Source organism: Heterocephalus glaber, unplaced genomic scaffold, assembly GCF_053883595.1.
Source record: "Heterocephalus glaber isolate CG9 unplaced genomic scaffold, H.glaber_assembly_v1.0 deba00000621, whole genome shotgun sequence".
Classification (NCBI taxonomy): domain Eukaryota; kingdom Metazoa; phylum Chordata; class Mammalia; order Rodentia; family Bathyergidae; genus Heterocephalus; species Heterocephalus glaber.
The window spans coordinates 11,644,718-11,661,659 of record NW_028258153.1 but is presented as its reverse complement, the minus strand read 5'-3'; the positions used below and the strand labels follow the sequence as shown (position 1 = coordinate 11,661,659).

Below are 16,942 nucleotides of genomic sequence, written 5' to 3'. Positions count from 1 at the left end.
TGTTTCTTTTAAATGAAAATGATAGTGAGAGGGATATAACCTAAAAGTCATTGAAATTTCCACTTCTATCAATTTTAGTTTACATGCTGCTAGATGAGGGAATTAATAAAGGCTTAAAATATCTTCATTAATTTTCAAAACAAACTGCTAGTGGAGAATTCTTTACTTTTCAAACCTAAATAGATCATGTCTTTTACTGATAAATGTTCCCTACATTGGAAATTTTTGTCATCTTTCAATCAATTGCTTATAGTTTTTGTTTTCAAATAAACTTTAAAAAGTTCTTATAATTATTTGGCACAGTAATGAACTGACCTAATTTAAAACTCCTGGCAAAATATGTCCCTGTATATTTAATAGATATTCATAAGAAATAACTAGATCCTGCATGAATGACCCCTGACCTTCCTGATTCTGTTCAATTTTGTTTAGCATCTGTTTAGCCTCTAGGGTATTATAGGAACCACCAGGATGGCTTCCAAAGAAATAGAAAGATATGCAACCCAGCTGTGTGCTGTTTGTGCCAGGACTAGGAACTCTGCCAGCTGGCTACCCTTTGCAAATGTGCATAGTGAACAGAAAGTCATTGGGTATTTCTTTCCTTTCCAGAAGGGAAATTTTAGCTAAGGGGACACAAATGCATCAGATCATTATTTTTGTTTCTCAGGAATGGTCTGTTCATGGGAAGCATACTGACGTGATTCTTTGCTTTGTAGATAAGTTTACTGTAGATTCCATTGTGGTGATTTTTGTAAGTGGGGTGGGCATCAGAACATCATTGAAATGTGTACTTTGTGATAGGATATCTTGACTTGGCAATGAGAAGAATATGAAACCTGATCAGACTTTTTATTTATTTATTTATTTATTTTTGGTACCAGGGATCGAACTTGGGTCCTTGCGCTTGCATAGCAGGCGGCGAAACCACTGAGCTAAATCCTTGGCCCCAGACTTTTTTTTTAATCATTTCTTTTTCTTTTTTTTTTTTATTGTGTTTAAGTTAATTATATTAGTACATTTTAGATATACAATATAATGACATCCATCATTGGAAATTTGCACCTTTAAATAATCTCTCTTGGTTCTTATTTTTCCCTCTTCCCCTGCCCTCCCTTCAACCCCTCCATCCCTCCCTATTTACAAAGACTTTGTTTCCATTTTGTCATTTTCTCATATTAATTCCATTCCCTTCTTTCCTTTCCCCTACCCTTCCCACTTCCCCTTCCCCTTTGCCCCTTTTCTTCCTATTTCACATTATCTATTATACCTTTTAGATACTCTTAAGTGAAATAAATAGGACACACACCTGTAAATACCGAATAGTTTCTCTGGTGTGAGAAACTGAACGTGTAAATAAGGACTAAAAGGTATAAAAGATAATGCGAAATAGGAAGAAAACAGACTTCTTAATATGTGCGGTCTTGCCTGCACCAGTTTGAAATTTTGGTGATTGCATAAAAACATAACTCAAATATCTCAAAACATTTCTTTCACACACTACATGGCTGACATGAGTCAGCAAAGGAGCTCTATTCCTCATGATCATGGGGACTTAGGCTGATGAAGGCGGGCTTGACACATGCTTTCAAAGTAGGAGAGGATAGACAGGAGTGGCAGGACATGTGCTGGCACTTGCAGCTTTCTCCCAGAAGTGCCTTCTCTTGCTTGTGCTCACATTTCACTGGTCAGGAAGTAAATCACATAGCCACGCCACACCACACCTGGGTTCGAGAGGGCAGATCATCGACACGGTGGAAAGCCCTCATACTACTAAAATTTCCAGTGCCAAACTGATCTCACTTGATGGAAATGGCAGCGCCACTTGCTGGGCTTTGACATTAGTCGGAGTATAAGCTTATTCTTTTTTCTTTTTGGTACTGGGGATTGAACTCCAAACCTTGTGCCTGCGAGACAGACAGTGAAACCACTGAGCTAAATCCCTGGCCCTGAGTATAAGCTTATTCTTATCTAGTAGGAAAGAGATTTGTAAAATTGAATGTTATCTTGATTCTTTTAATTCATATGTTTATTTTTATTAGCTAATAAAATTAGAATTCGTGTATAATTATCTCAGATAATTATGAACCATCACTGGAACATGCAATTGGAAATATCTGATTGCTTCCCCATGTAGATTTTATAATATATGAGAAAAAGTTCTGATTAGAGTTCAAAATTGTGTGGTCAAGAACTTGATTGTTAATGAAGTGGTAAAGACTGTTTATGCTAAAATGAAGATAATGTTAAATGGATAAACTGATAAGTTACTTTGCATATGTTCTTTAAATATTTTCTTTTTGCAACATATATATATATATATTAAATACCATGCTTTTCCAAATGTTAAAAATAATTTTAATTCTTCAGAAAAATTTAAAAATGCAGAAATGAACATAAAAGGCACTCAGAGTTACTTACTATTAATATTCTGACATATTGGCATGTGCTACTTGATGACAGGGACACAATCTGAGAGACACATCCTCAGGCAGTTTCATCCTTGTGAGAATATTACAGTGTGTACTGACACAAAATAAGAGAATAAATCAATTGCGCCATATGGCCTCTTGATGCAATCAAGACATTAGGTAAATCTGAAATATTTGAGGCTGCTGTTTTATGCTTTATATGGAATGCTGTTTTGAAGTAAAATTTTTTATTAGTAGAAGGAAACCACTCTAAAAGGCACAGTATAACAAATACATAAACCAGCAAGTCATTTATTACTACTTTCAAGTATTATGTAGTGTATGTAATTGTACATGCTATACTTTTAGACAATTGGCAACACAGTAGGTTTCTTTACAACAGCATTACCACAAACACCTAAGTAATATGTTTTAATACAACACTGCAATGTCTACTATATTATTTAGATGATAGGACATATTGTCTCTGTTATAATTTTATGAGACCACTGTTGTATATTCAGTGTGCAGTTGGCTCATATCATGTGTTACACAATTGTACTTTTTTGCACATATGTAAATAAATCATGCATATGTGCCTTGTATTTTTTGGGTATTTTTCTATCCCTATAAGTATTCTTCATGAATATAGTTAATAATAGCTAAGTTGCATTCCATCCCCTTATATATAATATTCTCTAATCTAATTAAATAGTTATTTAATTTATGCAATTTAGGTGTTTCTAGTATTTATCTATTATAAGTAATGGTCAATAAATGACTTAGCTCATTGCCTGAAAATTTTTTAGAATACATTTTTAGAAATGGACTTACTGATAGGAAGTATTTGGTTCTTTTAAATATGCTTGATACATATTGCCAGTTCTTTCTAGAATGTTTGTTTCAGTTTGTATTGCTACCACTGGTGCAAGGGAGTACCATACATCATCAATTTTCTCATTTCTAATAGTGTGACAATTTTCAAATGAATAATTTTTCATTTGTTATTTTAGTTTACATTTATTTACTAGTGAGACAATCTTTTCCATGTTTGTTTACTACTTTATAGGTGACTTATGTATCTATATACCCTGGACCATTTTTCTTATAAAAGGTTTATTTTTTAATGCTTGATTTAAAAAACATTTTTAGTGTAGACTAATTCAATAATAATAATAATAATAATAATAATAATTCTTATTGTTACATACCCACACTTTCCTTAGTGTTTTCTTTGACTTTATCTCAGAAGTTTAAAACATTATGTAATCAGTTATAACCTCATGCTGATTTCTTAATATTATGCTTAGAAAGGGCTTCAGTATTCTAAAAGATTGTATAAAGTATTCTGTATTTTTTATGCTCTTTTATGACATTTTAGACATTAAACTGTAATCCATTTACAATTAATTTGGAAGCAGGTAATATGCAATATTTTACTTTTTCCCAAATAAATAAAACAGTTCCACAACTCATTTTGAGTCTCTTGGAGACTTCAGTTACCAGAAACATATTCTTATACGCCAAGGAAAGCAAACTGTGCAGATCTTACCTGAGACAAAGTTCTGCACTGAAAATCATTCTGCTCCTGTGTAGAAAGTCCGAATACAGAACTTTATTGGCATAGTTAAGGTAATAATCTTAATAGATCTGGCTGTCTGATTATCTGGCCTATATCTGTTGGGAAATATCAGGAAAGGGAGATCAAGGAAAGGTCAGAAAGAGCTATAATTATAATTTGAAAATAAAAATTAAAATGTAGACAAGATGTATTACTCAGTGGTAGAGTTCCACAAGATTACTACATCATGAAGAAAAAATGATTCATCATCTTTGTTCTTTTCTGCTTAAAAGCTCATTATATTTTAAGGTGTACAAACAATAGGCCTTGATACAGGAGCTAGAAAAGATACAGTAAAATGAAAAGGAGATTGGAATCAAAGAAACTTGGATTTTAATCTGATGCTCTTAACCTAAAAAATCCATATCATTGGAAAGGTTTAAATTATTGTAGCCAAATTTGCCCATCTATAAAATGGAAGAGATAAATAAGTCTTCAAGAGTGCCAGTGTGGAAGGAAAGTGGCTTGCAGCCTCATTGTGTTCATCTCTCTTTTACTTCCTCTTCTATCCCAACCCCTTTTCAAGTTTAATTTCCCAGTTGGTGAAGGCTCAAAATGGATATGGAATTCCTTTCAACAATAGCAGGAACTTTTAAATATTTTACTTTCAACTAGAGAAGCCAAATCATTCTTTTAAATTGGAAAGAAAGACAGGTCATTCACTAGTGGATCTTATTAATAGGGGTCATTAGGAGATGTAAGAATACTGATAGTTTCTGGAGCTGTAGAACAAAGAAACAACTCAGACTTTGTTGACAGGAAAATGTAGTCTGAATCTCTATCTCACCACTGACTGACTGGTAGTGAAGGCAGTTATCCTACTTGAGCTCCGTTGTTTTTCTGTTTGTAAATGCTATGATATCCAATATGTAGGTTATTAAATAAATAGTATTATTTTCAATATTCAGTATAACTACAGAAACTTCTGCTCTTGAGTGGTCTCTCAAGTTTAGTGATAAGTCGACAATATTAAATGTTACTTCATTTATTTTCAGTTGAGTTCCTGAGTACTATTTTTTATGTTCTTTGAAGATATTTCATTGAGATAAATAAAAGATACAATAAGTCATCATATATAATACCATAGATATTAAGATATCGAGTGGCCAAATTTATATTTTTCAGTTTCTGATTATATGGTAAATATATAATATATACCCTGTTGTAATAATGATTTTAGGTATACTTTATACATTTTTTAGCTAAGTTCGCTAAACTTTGGATGATGGGTTGCGCAGATAGATTCACAAATTTTAACAAGCATAAGAATCATCTGGTGAGATGGTTAAGAAAAGATTGTTGAGCCCCATTCCCAGAGTTTATGATTTAGAAGCTTAGAGTAGAGCTTGAGAATTTACATTTTAAGTAAGGTCCCAGCTGATGTTGATGTTGTGGTCAGGGGACTGCACTTTGAGAGCTGATGAAATTGACTAAGTTATTTTAAAAATAACATTCATTATTTTCAAGATAGTAAAAATATAATTTATCTCTAGAAGTTAATTTTTAAAAAAAGTGCCAATTTTTGTTAGCTTTCAATAGTATTCAGTTTCTTATAAAATAATACTCCTTTCATGCAAAATGTAGGCATTAAACATAAGTCTAACATTATTTCCTATGTTTTAAAATCAAACAATTTTTTTTTTTAGTTCTTTTATTGGTACATTTTAGGTATACAATTCATTTACATTTATCATTGGATGTTTGTACCTGTACATGATATATCTTGGTTCTTATTTTTTTCCCTATTACCTGTGTGTCCTTCACCCCCTCTGCCCTTCCCTATTTACATAGATTTCATTGCCATTTTTTTTTCTTTTCTTATAGTTTTTCCTTTCCCTCTTTTCTTTTTCCCTTCCGCTCCCTTCACTCCTTCGTCTTTGGACCTTTTTTCCTATTTCAAATTATCAATTATTCATTTTAATCATTTTAACCCTTGTTTACACTATCAGTTTCTCACACTAGAGAAACTATTTGGGATACACACGTGTGTGTCCTATTTATTTCACTTAAGAGTATGGCCTCGATATGCATCTATTTAGCTATAAATGACTCTAGGTTTTCATTCTTTATGGCTGAGTAGTACTCCATTTTATAAAAAAACCACATTTTCTTTATCCAGTTTCCATTTGATGGGCACTTGGGCTGCTTCCAAGCTTTAGCTATTACAAACTGTGCCGCTATGAACATGGGTGCACATATATCACTGTGGTATGATTCTTTTAATTCTTTGGGGAAGATCCCCAGCAGTGGAATAGCTGGGTCAAATGGGACCTCTAGTCCTAGTTCTTTGAGGTCCTCCATACTGACTTCCAGAGTGGTTGCACCAGTCCACACTCCCACCAACAATGGAGAAGGGTTCCTTTCTCCCCACACCCCTGCGAGCATTTGTTATTTGTTGATTTCTTGATAGCAGCCATTCTTTGTGGGGTGAGGTGGAATCTCAGTGTTGTTTTCATCTGCATCTCTCGAATGACAAGTGATGTTGAACACTTTTTCATATATTTGTCAAACAAATATTTTATCTGTTTTATTAATGGCACAAATAAGCAGTATTCTAGAAATATACTTTAAAAATGGGATGCAGTTGTGGAGTTTCCAAATAATAGTTTATGGGTGTGGATTTAATTTTTGTTAGTCTTTTTTCCTCCATCCTAATTTTATATGGGTCAAAAAATGGCTCAGTGATAGCTTAAAAATAAACTGAAACAAATTTATATTAGTTTTATAGAATAGTTATAAAAGAATAATATAGTCTATAGTCTATAGAGTTGAACTTTAAAGAATAATTAGATACATACTTTAGGGGTATTGAATCAAATAAGCTTAAATATATTTGGAAATATACCCTTTTGCAAGTGTAATTCTTTCCCCTGCAATCTAAGGCCACAATAATACCAAACATAAAAGTCAAGAAATTGAACAGTAAGATTGAATAAGTAAAGAAGACTTCCCTTGGATGACTCTTATTTTCCTACTTAGACTGTGAATGTCACTTAGCTCAATCAAGTCAAGCTAATAATGTCAGCTGTCAGTCATTCCTGGGTAGTGATGTGTGAAGTTTGTCAGCATATGATGGACCACTTGAGTGATGAATGAAACAATGAGGGTGCAGGAGTGTGAATAAAACTTCTCAATTTCTGGTAAATTTTTCACATGAGAAATTAAGACAAGAAAAGAAAATCCACATTAAAAAGTATTTTAATGGGGTGTTTACTTTTTAGAAGTATTAAACCTTTTAATTTTGCATTTTATAAGTAATATAAGTGGCCAATGATTAAATCATCATCATATGCTCCTAAATTCACATGGAAAAATATTTTGTGGTACAGTATTGGGATTGAACTCACCTTGAGCTATATACCTAAGCTTTAAAAAAAATTTTATTTTGAATCCTCAGCCTCCCAGTGTGCTGTGATAACAGGCATGTATCACCATACATGGCTCATGTTGAAATTTTGATTTGATTTAAATATGTAAACTAAACATATGTCTGTCTATGGATTTCTGAGTCCACAAAATATCAATAACAAATCACAGCTTGTTGTATATATCTCTGAATAAACTAAACTTCTTTCTTTAGGCTTAGCACATTTGTTTTTAGTGCTCTTTTATTATTTTTATCATATTGTTAGAATTAATGGAATATTTTAATTTTATAGCTATGGTTCATTGGTTTCCTATGAGAAGCCTATAATTTTTATCAGTTGTCAGATGTAGTCATCTGTAGTAACATGGCCTTTTTACTGGTTTTTTTTTTTTTTTGGCTTCATACACACAACTATCAATCCATCTATATAATCTATTAACATAATCATAATCACTTAATAGTAGTCTCTGTTCCAATAGTTTTATTACTTATTTCTTAACCTTAATATCTTCTGCATATTTCTAGTCTAGCTTTTTTCAATGATGTAGTTTTTTATTTATGTTGTTTTCTTACAGAACTGTGACTCTTTGAAGTGGAAAAAATGTATTCTACTCCTATTTGTAATTTACATAGTGGATTGTCAAATGTTGGCTCAGAATTATTTGGGATTAATTCCCATTAATGATCGTTCAAGGGAAAGCAAAGAAAAAAATGGAAAATTAGATCATACATGAATACCTGGCCTAGGAGAAACCTGGGTGCCCATGCAGTTCATTTGGAAGAAGTCCAAATAGGTTGACTTCCCCATAGGGATAAATACAGGGCATGCTTAACTGATATATCACTGAAATTGACAGAAAGATACCTATTTTAGTCATTTTCCTACACCTACAACTTAAAGAAGAATTGGACACACTGTCTTTAGAGGTTTCAGTCTATAGTCAGCCAGCTTCAAGGCAGAAATGGCATGGTGGAAGGGCCTGCTGTGGAGGAAAGCTGCTCAACACCATGAAGGCCAGGAAGCAGAGACAGAAAGGAGGAGCTAATGAGGGAGATGTACCCTTACAGTCTCTTCCAACCAGGCCTCACTTCCTAATATAACAATCAGCTATAGTGCTCCTGTGGTCCAATCACCTTCCAAAAGCTCCATCTCTGATCACATGAGAGGACTGGTGATCATTTTTTTGATCTAACCTATAACATTCCACCCCTGACCTTGAAAGATTCATGCATATCTTTTTATGGAAAATTTATTTAATCCATTTCCAGTTGATGCCAAAGTCTTTAGCAGTTCCAGCATTTCTTAAAAGTCCAAAGTCTCCACTGAATTTAAAGGCAAACTCTTATCCCCTTAAAAATATAAAAGGTAGACACTGCTGACATACAATGCCAGAGTAAACATTCCCATTCCAAAAGAGAAGAATAGGGGCATAGAAAGGAATAGCACCAAAGCAAGACCAAAATCCAGTTGGGGAAACATTAAATCCTGTAGCTCCAAGTCCAGCACACTGGGCAAGTTGTGGTGTGATGTGAACTCAAGAGCTTGGTCAGCCCCACCTCTATGACATTGCTGGTTGCAGCTCTTATGGTCTCTCTTGGGTGGCTCTGCTCAGTCCTTGTAACTTTCTTCAGATGTCCTGTGTTCCTGGCTTTTCCAGATTCCTGTAGCCTCCACTTTTGGCTTCACTCAAATAGCTTCATGCACTGCCATGTCAGAGGCACACTGCCCAGTCTCCTCCATCTTCTTTTGAAATCTGGTGGAAGCCTCCCTGATCCCACAACTCTTACATTCTACATGCCTGTAAAACTACTACCATGTGGAGGACATAAAGGTCTGCCACCAGTTTGAGCAGTAGCTGAGTCCTCTTGTATCATGGCTTCAGAGCCCTTTGAGTGCCTGGATGACTGAGCACTGTGAAAGGAATCCTGGAGAATCTATTCTTTAGTCAGCTTTTCTCCAGCAGTGTGCACTGGGACTTTCTCTCAAAGCAAATCTTTGAAATGAGTTTATTCTTTTCCACAACTAAGCTAATGTAAGGTCTTGGTTATTCCTGATATGCCCTCAAGGCATCTTTTCTATTGTTCTGATGCAAAGCACTTGGCTTCTTTAATGTTAATCATTTGAACAGCCATGCTCTCCCGTGTTCCAGTTCTACCTACCGACACTACTTCTTCCTTTTCCTCCTCCTCCTCCTCCTCCTCCTCCTCCTCCTCCTCCTCTTCTTCTTGTCTCCTCCTCCTTCTCCTTCTCCTTCTCCTCCTTCTCCTCCTCCTCCTTCTTCTTCCTCTTTTTTTTTTTTTTTTGGCAAAACTGCCACCTTTAAATGGGCTTTCTGGTTCTCATAGTAAATATGGCTGAAAGCCACCAACAGTACCCTTTCCACTGCCCTAATGTTGGGCTGCCTTGACATTTTTTCCACCAGGTTAATTAGTCTGTGTGACCCTTAACCACTTAACAGTTTACCCAGATTGTCACTCAGGCAGTGCATTTGTTTATTCTAAGATCCATTTTTTTTTTTTTTTTGGTACTGGGGATCGAACTTGGGACTTTGAGTTTGCAAGGCAGGCGATGGAACCACTGAGCTAAATCCCTGGCCCATGTGCATTTGTTTATGTATTGACTGTTCCAAGCATTGCTCAAGCATGTGTCATTTCAACCAATCAATTCTTCTATTGAATAAATTTGATAAAATTTTCATTTTAACATTTCCTATTATAAAAATAAATGAAAAAAATATGCATTTTTGTCATCCTATATTTAAATAATTGGACTAATGTATTAGTCAGTGCTTACTAGAGTCAGATGTAGAAAGATACAAGATATCTGTCTGCATGCTGGAGACCCGGAGGATCCAGTTGAAGGCATGGAACTAATGGCAATGTCCAGTGCAAGTCCCTATCAAGAGGCAGAAGGATCTGCTATGGGAGACAAAGAATCTGCACCAGAAAGGCCCAAGGGCCAGTGCTGGAAGCTAAAGTGTCTGTGCCAAAAGGCTGAAGGATCTAAGTGAGAGGGCTGAGGAATCTGCAGTGGAAACCAGGAGACAATGTCCAAGATGAAGACAAGGATTTAAGGTCCTCTGGAGAAAGAAAGCAGTCAAAGCCCCTCTGAAGAAAAATCACCAAATCTCTTCCAAAGAAAAGCAGCTGGAATGAAGCTCTTCCAAGGAAGATCAGCTGAAATCCTTCTCGCCCATTCTCCTTATGTGCCATTCTGACAACAAGCCTCCTTAAATCGGTCTTCCATGCCCAGGACCACGCTAACTCAATTCAGCTGAGCATTCCCCACTCAAGTTGACAATTAGTCAATTCACCACCACAACTGGTTAGTGATTAATCTCAGTCTGTAGCAAAGTCTCAGGACATGAACAAAATGTGGATAAATTTTCTGCCAGAGCATAATACTCATGGCCAAAAGTCCAACTGCCAATGGAGTCCTTGCTTTCAACTAAAACCTTCTGAGCCTTTCCTTTTGTGTCTGCATTTCTGTCAGCATTCTGGTTGTCTTAGCTCTAACTGGAATCTCCCATCAAGCTCAGCTTATAGCATTTTTGAGCTTCTCCAATTAGCATCCCCCAGTCTCTCTAAACTCTTCCCGTGAACCAATTCCAAAGTCTTCTAAACCCCCTGGTCAAGTAGTTCCAGCAATGACCCTACTCTAAGTACCAAAATTTGTCTTGTGACTTTTGTCACTGAGACACAATACCTGACACACACAACTTAAAGAAGAGGTTTATTTTGGCTCATTGTTAAGGATTCAGTTCATAGTGAGCTGGCTCTAAGGCAGAAATAACGTAGAGGAGGGGCCTGCCATGGAGGAAAGCTGCTCACATCATGGATGTCAGGAAGCAAAGACAGAAAGAAGGAGTCAAGAGGATATACCCTTTCAGGTCATGCCCCCTGCCTCTTCTGATCAATTCCCTCCTGCTAATGTCACAATCAGCTATAGAGCTCCTGTGGTCCAATTACTTTGCAAAAGTCCTGCTTCTGAGTGCATGAGTTTTGGGAGTTATTCTTGATCCAAACCGTACCAATACCCATCTGGCCCACCATCCTTTTAACCACTTTCCAGTCTAATTATTCAAATATAAATATGTGCTGCCTGAGTATTGCTTGGGATAAACTGTTAAGTGGTTAATATAAACAACAACAAATGGTTAATATAAACAGCAAGTCTATATTTAATTGCAAATGGGCTGTGAACTGAGAAGTATTATCATTAGTATTGGGGCAGCTGTAGATATCCAGACAGATCCAGCAGTTAACAGAATATGGGATTGTCACAAGTAAAGTAATAGCATACTAAAACCAAGAATGCTTAATCAATATCTCCAGAGTATAAACTTATAATTTGATTAACACAGAATTATTTATAATAAATAACTAGAATATGAAACAATAATTTACTAACCAGTTGAAATTGATGGGCTATTAATTACATAAATAATAAAAGAAATAGCATCTGTTAAGGCCCTACTAAGTCAAAGCATGTGGTGAATACAGAGATTATTTCACTCAGTTTTCACAGAATCCTATGCAACAGATATGATTTTGGTTATAATTTACATATGGAAAAATATGGCTTCAAAAGTTTGTTATATCCTTTGCCAAAGTTCACACATTATGTATATGGTGGAGGTGAATTGTTAAGGAAAGCCGTGACTTTCAGTGGTGACTTTTATTTCACATGGGAAACTTTAAAATAAACACCAAACACCGAAAGCCAAAACCACACTCTCAGAAATTATTATTCAATTGGTCAGTGACATAGGTATTTTTAAAAATTCTGCCCAGTGATTTTAATGTGTATTAAGTTAGGAACCACTTACCTATCAAAGGATACTACTGAGAGTTTATTTTTGCCCTCCACTTGTACCTTATCAGTACAATGAAATGGTAATGATTATGTAGCTTGAAATAATAGTTTTAAGATTTATTTTACTTACTCTACCCTGTAAACATTGTCTTTATTTATATATTCTACATTAACTTCACTTATCCTGCCTACTGACTCACTGACTATTGTCTCCTGGAATGTTTCAGGATATTGGCTGGGTAATATAGGAGTCATGTTTTACCTCTGCAAATGCATGCATATCTAGATAGAATTTCTTTTACCAGTGCTTTGCTGCCTTTTTGTAAGTCTTCTTTCAAATAGTTATTTAGTTATAAACTATATTTTCCTCAGCTATAGAAATGTGATAGGATCTAAGTGGCTAACTTTTATTAAATGCCTCACTTCATTAGTTTTATATAATGATATAACAATATTTATTAAATGGTATACATAATAAGTTTATGGGCTCAGATATTTCCATATAGTCAAAAAAACTATATGACTGGATTTTGATCCACTGTGGTATATTTTCCATCATAATTAATGATTTCCATCTTCCACCATTTTCAACTAAACATCACCATTAAAATTAAATACACCCATAACAGTAGAAAAATGAGCAAAGGACATAAATATGTAATTCAGAAAAAATGAAGGACACAAAAGAGAAATATAAAGCAGTTTGACATACTCAATTGATTTAAGAAACATAGGTAAAATAAAGTTTTATATATGAATTGCCAATAGCATTTTCATAGAATTTCACCTAATAGATGTAAAATAATTTACATGTGTATTATTTTTATTATTCTTGTCCTCTTGGTATAATGCAAGCTCCATGAAGAAAGGAATTTTATCTATTTTGTTTAGGGACATGTAAGAATTTAAACCAATGCCTTCCATGAAGTAGAGACTCAATAGTAAATATTGGTCAAAAGAAATAAATGTGCAATGAATGGATGATTTTAAATTGTGTGTGTGTGTATATACCATTAACAATGATGTGGTGAATTGATCAGTGTACACTGGTAGGAGTGGTACAGTGTTTCTGAAGAGCAATCTGCGAAGAGTTATCATGTTTTTATCAAATCTTTATTTTATTTGAATTATTTATTTACTCTTGTAGAACTACACTTTAAGGACATAATCAGTAAAGGGCAGATGTATAGACAGAAAACTCTAAATGCTGTATTCTAGCATTGATATTCACAAGAGACAAATATAGCAGGGTGTTATAGCAGGATGGAATTTATCATTCTTTCAAAACAGACCAAATGATGTGAAAATGAAGTAATATGATGTTAAATGAAAACTAGAGGGTGAACAATGGAGCATGGTGCCAACTTTGTAAAACTAGAGAGAGAAAGAGAACAAATTGTGTAATTTAACTGAATTGTTAATTGTGATCCTATCCTATCTGGGGGGTGAGACTAACAGTGGTTCTAATTTTCTTTGTAGTATTGTGAAATACACATCTCTATATGAATATGTATCATCTTGTTATCAGAAAAATGTCACATTTACAAAATTGAATTTATCATTTTCCAACTCTGAAGATATATTAAAAAATATATTAAATGCTACCTCCACAAGGGCAAGACTTGTTCATCTGCTTTGTCCAGTGGTAGAGTTCTCATGCCTAGCATATTGTTTGAGATAAAGTGCACTTACAAGCATTTTTTAATAAATAAGTGAATGCTTCCCTCTCTAACAATTTTGGAGTGTAATACGAAGGAAATAGATTAGTTCCTTTAAAAAATATTGTTAAGCAGTTAATCTACCCATGATTAATAGTGAGTGTCTATTCATAGCATGTCTTCTTTTCACTGAAGATTTTCTTTTCATATGGACAAAGAATTTCTTTAGAGTTTGCTCAGTGGGGAAGGAAGTGACCAATGAACAAAAGATATTTATGCCACTATATATAATTTCTTTCCTCTTTTTATTTTGGTTAAACCTTTTATCTTTACTAAATGCCTATAAATTAATGTTTCTTGGACGTAAGGAAGAAAACTTTAATAGTTAACCAATAAGCAAGTGTTATTGTTGTTTTTTATCCAAGTACTGGGGATTCACCCCTGGCCTCACACGTGCAAGGCAAGGACCCTACCACTGAGCTAACCTCAAGTCCAGCAAGGATTCTTTTGTTATTCAGTGGCATTGTTTTTAGTTCTGTCATTTACAGAAAACAGAGGGATATAAGAATTATCACAGACTGATTACTCACATTATTCTGAGGTTAAAAGCTTATTGAAAAATGACATTTGTCCAAACAAACAAGACACCATTATACTGTGCTTCATTGGAATTCACAAAGGAAGTGTTTCACATAACTTTTAACATGTAGCATGCAGCTTAAAATTGGTTAAGCAAATAGATATGTGCCTTATTTTACATTTTATCTATTTTACATATTTTTTCAAAACTAAAATGGAAAATGAAGGGCTTATGGTAAGAGTATAGCAGAATGTAAATAATAATATGTTGTAATTTAGTATTAAATAAGAATATCAGTGCCTATGGTTATTGGAATATTTAACACATGATTCTTGCTTTATGTTTTCTCCAGGATTCAGAATTTCCAATAGAGATGCAATCAAATCTAAATTTGAATTTAAATAAAGAAAATCTTCATCCACTGAAATTTGACTACAGACTGAGTGACATTTTCAGACTGCCCAAACTTCCAGTTAGCTGGTAGGATTCTTGATGTTTTATTAATTCCTTTGAGATTTTATTGTCACATCTAAATTGTGGTGACCTTATAGTCATTCCTGGTCAAAGTGGATTACTCTTAGCCTGTTCCCAAATTATTACTCATATCAGAGAAAGAGCCATCATTTAGATTCTGCAAGAATTCTAAAATTAATTGGTTTAGGCACTTGGTGGCAGTGCAGACTAAGTACATTATTGTGGAGGTTAGGGTTCTGGCTTAAAAGAATATACAGGTCATTTTAGAAAGATTTCTAGGACTATTTTAAAGATGGGACTTCAGAAACTATGTATTTTTTGTTTATTTTACTTGCAGATTTTATGAATATATGCTTTCTCCATTAATAGATCCTGTCTTTTTTTTTAAGATCATAATTTTATGAACTGTAATTACATTGGCTTAAAGACCAAAATTATTGCTTGGCATTTATTCAATACACTCTTTTATACATCTGCATATTTATATTCATGAAAAATGCATTCCAAATATTATAAAATTTATAATACTATTGTTCAGATTTTTGAGAAAATATTTCTGTGGGAGCATCTGCACGTATAAATCCTATAATAGAATTCTATGATACATTACAGGTTTTTTTGCTTTTTTTTTGTTTTTGTTTTTGTTTTTTGGTACCGAGGATTGAACTCGGGTCCTTACATTTGTGAGGCAGGCGATGGAACCACTGAGCTAAATACCTGGCCCGATACATTACAGTTTAAGGAAATGGTCAGCTTTGGTTGATAATCATGGATATAACATTTTTATTATGCTTCAGATAAGTAACATTATTTTCTTCCATTTGGTCATATAATCCAAAGTGTACATGTAATTGGTCTTCAAAAAAACCTATGATTTATGCAAAGTTTGCAGCACACATCTTGTAATTGCTGCTGTTACACTCAGAGATGATTAATCCCTTGAAATATATATTAGCAAGCTTTAATACCTTACCTAAGTTTCACCTGTGGTATTATTTTCCATTCATGAAATTTCCTCTGATCTTAATTATCTTATATGTGTAATCTTCTACCTAAACATTATTTGTTATATTTCTTGGTAAAAAGAATACTGCCTGTGATATGTGTCTTAAGAATATAACTGATATGATCTTAGCTGAATTAAAATCGAATGTTAATACATTAAGGGAATCATAAACATGATACATGATGCCTTCATGTTCTGTTTTTAATTAAAACAGATATGTGTGCATTTGTGTCAATCTTTTTTAAAAAATTTAATTTTATTGGTACATTTTAGGTATATTAAAATATAATGACATTTATCATCGGAAATTTGTACCTTTACAAAATCTCTCTTGATTCTTATTTTTCTCCCTTCCCCTGCCCTCCCTTCAACCCCTCCATCTCTCCCTATTTACAAAGACTTTGTTTCCATTTTTTCATTTTCTCATATTAATTCCATTCGCTTCTTTCCTTTCCCCTACCCCTCCCACTTCCCCTTCCCCTTTGCCCCTTTTCTTCCTATTTCACATTATGTATTATACCTTTCAGTCCTTATTTACACTTTCAGTTTCTCACACTAGAGAAACTATTTGATATTTACACATGTGTGTCCTGTTTATTTCATTTAAGAGTATGGCCTCAATGTGCATCCATTTAGCTGTAAATATCTCTAATTTCTCATTTTTTTATGGCTGAGTAGTACTCAATTTTATAAAAAAAACACATTTTCTTTATCCAGTCTCCAGTTGAGGGGCATTTGAGCTGTTTCCAAGTTTTAGCTATTACAAACTGTGCTGCAATGAACATGAATGCACATATATCACTGTGGTATGATTCTTTTAATTCTTTGGGGAAGATTCCCAGCAAGGGGAATAGCTGGGTCAAATGGAACTTCCAGTCCTAGTTCTTTGAAGTATCTCCATACTGATTTCCACAGTGGTTGCACCAGTCTACACTCCCACCAGCAGTGAAGCAGTGTTCCTTTTTCCCTTGTCAGTCTTTTGATAAAAGTTTATGACTTTTTCTTTAAGTAT

At 34.2% G+C, this 16,942-nt stretch overlaps 1 protein-coding gene across 10 annotated transcripts in view; it reads left to right on the top strand.

Moving 5' to 3' along the window:
- The window catches only part of Spag16 (sperm associated antigen 16), a 773,985-nt gene that overhangs the window by 179,650 nt on the left and 577,393 nt on the right, over positions 1–16,942 (top strand). For all 10 annotated transcript variants that reach the window (XR_002397077.2, XM_087206154.1, XM_021263471.2 and 7 more), the window contains one exon: positions 14,803–14,930. Coding sequence is in view for 9 of the 10 variants with exons in the window: in XM_087206154.1 (XP_087062280.1) it covers positions 14,803–14,930 (128 nt within the window). In the remaining variant the exon portion in view is untranslated. Of the gene's footprint in view, positions 1–14,802; positions 14,931–16,942 lie in introns of those variants that run through there.